At 34.8% G+C, this 7,105-nt stretch overlaps 1 protein-coding gene across 1 annotated transcript; it reads left to right on the plus strand.

The window, feature by feature from the left end:
• Positions 1 to 2,668: 2,668 nt before the first annotated feature.
• LOC149266323 (large ribosomal subunit protein eL21x/eL21w) lies at positions 2,669 to 6,283 on the plus strand. Its single transcript, XM_089430303.1, has 2 exons — positions 2,669 to 2,991; positions 5,900 to 6,283. The coding sequence occupies exons 1-2, from the start codon at positions 2,755 to 2,757 to the stop codon at positions 6,155 to 6,157; spliced, it is 495 nt and encodes a 164-aa protein (XP_089286429.1). The 5' UTR covers positions 2,669 to 2,754; the 3' UTR covers positions 6,158 to 6,283.
• The last annotated feature ends 822 nt before the right edge of the window (positions 6,284 to 7,105 follow it).

The raw sequence follows: 7,105 nt of genomic DNA on the forward strand, positions 1-7,105 counted from the left end.
TGAAGTTTATTTTGTGGTGCACATTGGTTGATAGGAAGGAGCATAGAGACAATGTGCTCCATTCAATAGAGCGCTTGCACAACCACTTGAGCACTATGGATCACATATTAGTGCAGATTAAACAACACCTTGACCTTCCTCATATGGGAAACACGACTCAAGAAAAGGCTAAAGCACCTGTTAGGATTGCAATTTCCAATTTAGAGCCCTCATAATAACATTTTATGAGATTGTTTCACATGTCTTTTGTTGTTGCTCTTTGTAGTCAGTGTATCTTAGGACAATACACTGGATATATTGAGTTTCTTGTATTGCCTTTTTGTTTTTTGGTGTCTCAGTGCTCCCTTAGGAGGATTTTTTTTGGTTATGGTCAAGTCTCCCTAGCGAGATATTGACATTGTCTATCTATCTCATGATGTAGTCTCTTGTTTCTTGAGTTAATACAATATTCACATTACAAAAAAATATATTGGATTTTATTTAGTTATTTTAATTTTACGTAAAAAAACATAATTACACGAAAAAGAGAGAAAGAAAAACAAGGGCAAAAAATGTTTATATATATATATATATAGAGAGAGAGAGAGAGAGAGAGAGAGAGAGAGAGAGAGAGAGAGAGAGAGCAATAATTATATATATCACTATGTAAAAGCAATAGCTCTAGTAATTTGAAAAGGAAATACGAATTCTAATCAAGCTATTACATGCTCTAATATTCTAACGAGGCTAGATTTTTAGGTTTTCCTAAATGTTAAGGCTTAACAAAATTGGCCAGAATACAAATTATACAAAAAAACATTTTTATAATTGAAGATTGAGCACTATTCCATGTTCCCTACCCCTTAAAGAAAGGGGGATCTTGTTCTTCTATCTCCATCGAGTTTTTAGATTAGTTCATTGAGTCCTATTCAACAAAATCTACATGAGTAGAATGATCAACTTCTATGGTGTTTGTACATTAGCTTTGAATATGGAGAAGGTTCATGCCAATGGCAATATGTGCTACATTATTTTGCTTCATTTATGCCAACTTGGTAGAAATTGTTGATAGTGTTGTGTTATTTGCTTGAATGATTCCTTCTTATCCATGAAGGACTTTTCATACTTCCTTCACCTCAAGTTTACCCATATCGAGCCTGCCATAGAAAGTGAAGCTAGGACTCCTTTCCAGTCATGATAAAAGAGCGATGAGAGAGATACAAAGGCAAATAAATGTTAGGGAACCATTTGCATGGATAACAAACAAGAACAAGGAATTTAGAGGAAATTTAATTAAATATATATCAAGAATTTGCATAAGAGCCAGATTGAATAACTACTTCGTAAAGTGAACCCAAAGGTTGGCCTACAACCTCGATACTCATGGGAAGATGAAGCTTTTGTTCCTCTAAGAGATGCATATCTTAAAAAAGACTACATCGAAACCTTGAGAAATGCTTCCACCAGATGAAGCCATGTGAGTCTGAATGAATCCATATCCAAAATATGTTGTGGGAGCCTAGGGAATTGCTTCGATTACCCACACATAGACAATGTTAAAGCAAGTGAAGGGTGAGGGGAATCAATGTTACACTATTCGATTTTAGAGATGCCCATTAAAAACCTTGGGTTGAGCACCCATTGATGCGTATGAGGGAAGAAAGGCCAAGAATTGTATTACGTGATTGGGTAAGATTTGATGCCCCCATTCAAAATTAATATGCCTTGCTCTAATGTGGAAGCCATATCAACACAAAGGCCAACTTCAATATTGAGCTCTTACTTGATATGGAGGAAGATGATTTGATAAATTTGCTTGCTCTCTAATGGTTGATTTTGATCTTAATATGATTTCCTTTCAAAATTTTGATCTAAAATGGAAAGGAATATCTAATTTTCTCATGAATTCAATATTGAGCTCTTACTTGATATGGAGGAAGATGATTTGATAAAATTTGCTTGCTCTCTAATGGTTGATTTTGATCTTAACATGATTTCCTTTCAAAATTTTAATCTAAAGTGGAAAATACGAATTTTGTGACCACGTTGATATAAATTAATATGCTAAATTTAAATCATACCCACACTAACATGTTGATATAAATTAATATATTAAATTTAAATTATACCCAAACTCATTATATATTCTTGATGCTTTATTCTTAAATCAAATAATCTCTAACATCTTTTAATCTAATATATATATGCTAGATTCCCTTCTCATTATAATTAAATTAGAATCAAAATCCATCTTCAATTTATATACACATTCTAGATTCCCTTCTCATTATAATTAATTAAATTAGAATCACAATCCATCTTCAATTTATATACTCATTTCCGACTATATTTAATTTGTAATATTCGCTTGAAATTTAATAACTTTTATTAAATAAATAAATGTGTAAAGTTTAAAATTATAATTCTAATTTTTATTTAAATAACCAAACCTCAAACCTCATATGTAAGGATAACTTTATGACCCCCCAACTCGTTAACCTTCCACGTTGCATTAAAACCTTATAAATGGAACATTTTATATTATTAAATAATAATATATATTTTTACTTCATTGTTGGGAAGTATAAATTATACCAAACCCTAGCCACCCCCGAACCCTAACCCCATCAAACCCTAACCTTACCTTAACCCGAGTTCGAAAAAATTAGGGTTTACAAAAACTCTTGTTATCCTTTACATAAATTCTTTTGAGTTGACGAGAGACGAGTTGCAGTAGCAGCAGCAGGAAGAGCGGATCCACCGAGGGAGGAGAATATGCCGGCAGGCCATGGAGTGCGAGCTCGGACGAGGGACCTGTTCGCCAGGCCCTTCAGGAAGAAGGGATATGCCCCTCTCAGCACATATCTGAGGACATACAAGATAGGGCAGTACGTGGATATTAAGGTCAATGGTTCGATTCACAAGGGTATGCCTCACAAGTTCTACCATGGCCGCACCGGTGTTGTCTGGAACGTTACCAAGCGGGCAATCGGTGTCGAAATGAACAAAGAGGTTCTACATTTTATTTTATTTTCTCCCACATTCGATCTTTTTCCATTAAATTTTGTTTCCCCATAAAATGTGTTCTGAGTATGGTGTTTTGAGTCTAATGGAAGTCGATCCTGCGTGTCTTTTCAGCTTGATGTATTTTGGCAAAGTACATTTATAGTATTTTAGGTTGGTTGTTGGTGCAGTTTTCGAATAAATGACGAGAAAATCTTCGATTCTTTTATCAAGTTCTCGTTAAATCTGTTGTTTTATTTTATTCCGATAAAATAGATGTTCATTATTGCAATAAGTTTGCGCTCCCTTATTAATCAGTAAAATTGACAATCGGGTTAAACGTGGCTAGATTTTCTTTCCTCTTATAAGCGACTTGTAATCACAATAGTAAAATCTATTTTTAAGCACCTTGAAAAAACTTATTTATAATCAGGTTTAATATTAAATTTATGAGCTGGCGTCCCTGTTACGAATATGCAGATGGTTTTCGTTTCATATTCTGTTCGTCATCACTCGTAAAAGTTTTTCTATGATCATGCATTTTAGCTTTAGATACATGCTCTGGAATGTGCATCCCTGTTATGAATCTTCGCAGCGATAAATTGTTCTAGTCTGCTACATTCAGCTTTGATGTTACTATGATGCAAAAACTGCTTAAGAGTCCCATATTCTAGTCTGCCTTCATTAGCTCTTTATCGTCGTCGGGCGTTTCCCCATGGATTCGTGCGGATGGCACAGGGCAGGTGTAAGCACATTCAAATCTTCCTGTAGTTTTTCCTGATTAAATGTGATTTCATTTTAGCCCCTTTGACTGGTGCTTTTATTGGAAACTTAAAACTGTTTTGGCAGTCAAGTGTCAATGGTTTGAATGGTTGGGTGGTAGGTTTCATACTCATCACCCAGGTTCAAATCCCCAATGAGACATTAATCCTACTGTGACCAGGCCAGAAGGGGAGATGTACCCCAGGGGTTTGAACTTCGAACCCGTGGGTATGGAGTTGGGCATTTTGGCCCTTGCTAAGTCACAAGTTACCTGTGCGTGCTGGCTTATAGGCCATTGTTTATTTGGACATTTTGGCCCTTGCCAAGTCCCAAGTTACCTGTTAGTGCTGGCTTGTGGGCCATTGTTTATATGGATATTATAGCACTTGCTAAGTCACAAGTTACCTGCTAGTGATGGCATGTGGGCCACCGTTGAGTCACAAGTTACCTGCTAGTGCTGGCGTGTGGGCCATCGTTACTAGTTGGGGGTTTATATGATATAAGCCCAAAATACCTTAGAATTGGTTTTTCCATTGCCAACTAAGCTGAGCCATGGGTGCTAGAGACATTTTAATGTTAAATCATATGTAATGTCTGCATTATTTGAGGGCGAATATGATGCATTTAATTTAATGAGATTTACATTTTTCCTTTCATACCTTACACCTCCAAATTATATAGGAGTTTCCCTTTTGTACTTTTGGGCTAAGTCTCATGGCTTGGGTTTGAGTTTGGGTCCGGCAATTATTAACTTTGGTTTGAGTTCGAGTTTTATGATGAAGTTTGCCATGAAATATCTCATAAAATAGTAAGGAATAAACATCAATAAACATAAAAATGCTGTCATGAACATGGAAACTGCAAGGGTAGATGACAAACCTGAGTTATGACATGAAGTTATGAATTCTGAACTTATGGACTTGGTCAATGACTATGGTGTTTGATAAGTTTTGTTAAACCTCAATTTTTTTTAAGGTTTGCCAAATTTTGAACCTCAAGATTGAAGTTCTGTGAACGTTGTGACATAGCTTTTGGGATGATTTTCGATAAGTATTTACTTGATTCCTCTTGGTTCAAGTCCTACTACAGCTTAGCTACTACTGATTATACATGTATTTTTTGACCTTGTGAGAGTTGGGATAAAAGTTTCTTTGATTAAGATGTATTTGCTTTTATGGCTTGGAATGATTGAGAGTCAGTATTTCTTGATTATAGTTTTTCTGTCTTGGAGTGATTGTAAAGAACTGGAAAGCTTTTCTCTCCACTAGAGTATTTGTGATACTACATTGGATGGTTTCATGTTTATTATCCAAACTAACATGTCATTTGCACTGTTAGTATCTTTTCAAAACCTTTTTCGATGGAATTATTTTATGTTTTTGTTTCTTAAATTGCCTTGTCAGATGCTTGTCTCTTAGATATAATTTTTTGCTTTAGGAACTCCCTCCTACGATCTCATCTCATCTTCAGTTTCTTGTACTGGAAGCTGGAATCTATCTTTTTGGATAGAAAAAGACTATTAGTGTGGCATCATGGCTTTTTTGTTTTTTCTTGTTGGGGATTCAAGTGTAAGGACTGAAACTATTGGCATTGCCAATGCATCTAGATGAATGCCATTAGATAATTGCTGATGCACCATCTTTTATATCGGTGGTGTTTTCCTATAATTTATTAAGTAAATCTATTTTTTCAATGGTGTTTGGGATCATAAAATGGATTTTATATTTCTTAATAAACAATACATATTCTGAAATTTATTTGAGATTTTCTGTATGGCTTTGCTGTTTCAGCGATACGAGCAAGAACCCTGGTTTGTACATCCTGTGTTATATCATCTATTTTTTTATCATCACAGTGGCACCTTATTTCAGTCTTTGGATACCCATCTATTGCAACTAGTATGCTTGTTTGTGCTTGTCTTGCATTTTTTTTTGCAGTCTAGTGTATAGGATTGGTGACATTGGTTTCTCAGGATGTGATTAAATGAACTAAGATTGATAATCCATGCCTGTTTTCATTTTAGTGCCCTCTTGTTTATTCATTTGTTAGAACTGTTGGATCATATGGTTACTGTAAAAGGATTGGTGGAAATGCAATTGGGATGGAGTTCTTTTGTCTTTCTTTGTTCTATGCTGAAATCCTGTTTGATGATCAGGTTCGAAACAAGATAATCAAGAAGAGAATTCATGTACGAATTGAGCATGTGCAACCGTCTAGGTGCGCGGAGGATGCTATATTAAGAAGAAAAAACAATGACCAATTGAAGGTAGAGGCCAAAGCACGTGGTGAGATCATCAGCACCAAGAGGCAGCCTGAGGGCCCTAAGCCAGGTTTTATAGTTGAGGGGGCTGTTTTGGAGACAGTTACACCCATTCCATATGATGTTGTTAATGATTTGAAGGGTGGATACTAAGGTTTTAGAAAAGTAACTGGGTTTGGTTCTTTGATGGTATAATGACTATCTATGAGATTTTTTTACCTGAACGGATTTAATTTTTTTCCCAATGAGTACACAACTATTTAAGCATGAGTTCTTACATTGAGTATTGTCAACCTATATTTATCGTTGTTTTTTGATCAGTATTGTTAGGTGCTCAATTGACAAATTTTAGTTCTCAGGACAGGACCCAAAAGAAGGGTTTTGTGTACCTTTCAAAGTATTGTGACTTGTGCCAAGTTTAACAGAGTTTGATTAAATGGTAAGAAGTGTTAAGGCAAGTAATTTTCATATTAATGGTTTTGGTATGTGTAACATGCAGATCTTCCTACTACACAATTTATAATCCTTATGTAAGTTTATTTCAGTTAGCTATATCTGTATTGTCTTGAAAATTTTTGTTTTGCTCCAAATTTCAGTTTGTTATATAATTTATCTATTACACAGTTTGTAAGATGATTCCTTTTGATTTTGATGAATTTCCGTGCCATATTTTTGTATAGGGGTACAATGTGACCTTGTTTGGTGTTTTCTTTGGCATACATTGGAATTTTTTTCGTAGTTTCATATGTTAAGCAATATTTTCATTCCTTAAATGCATGTAATAGACCTCTTTGATATTTTAGTCTTAAAAATTACGATTGGTTGAATCATTTGGCTTCAACTAAACTCTGCTTGTTTATATTTGATAATAAAGCAATGTGTCAGGTTTGAGTAGCAAGTTTCTTTAAATACCTGTAATAGATCTCTTTGATACTTTTTGTCATGCAAATTACAATTGGTTGAATCATTTGGCTTTAATGTTTTTAGTACTAAACTCTGCTTTATATTTGGCAATAAAACAACGTCTCAGGTTTAAGTTGCAAGTGACTGGAAAAATTTAAAGTTAGGGATTTGCTTACTCAAAACGTGGATTTGGCGAGA

This window comes from Pinus tabuliformis, chromosome 6 (assembly GCF_031772625.1).
Source record: "Pinus tabuliformis cultivar Carrire ecotype Pingquan chromosome 6, CPIR1, whole genome shotgun sequence".
In the NCBI taxonomy this organism is placed as follows: Eukaryota; Viridiplantae; Streptophyta; class Pinopsida; order Pinales; family Pinaceae; genus Pinus; species Pinus tabuliformis.

What these genes read in the sequence shown, in the direction of transcription:
- LOC149266323 (XM_089430303.1), top strand. Translation starts at nt 2,755, where the DNA reads ATGCCGGCAGGCCATGGAGTGCGAGCTCGGACGAGGGACCTGTTCGCC. An exon ending in GTGTCGAAATGAACAAAGAG is followed by an intron (nt 2,992 to 5,899) that starts GTTCTACATTTT and finishes TTTGATGATCAG; the next exon opens with GTTCGAAACAAGATAATCAA.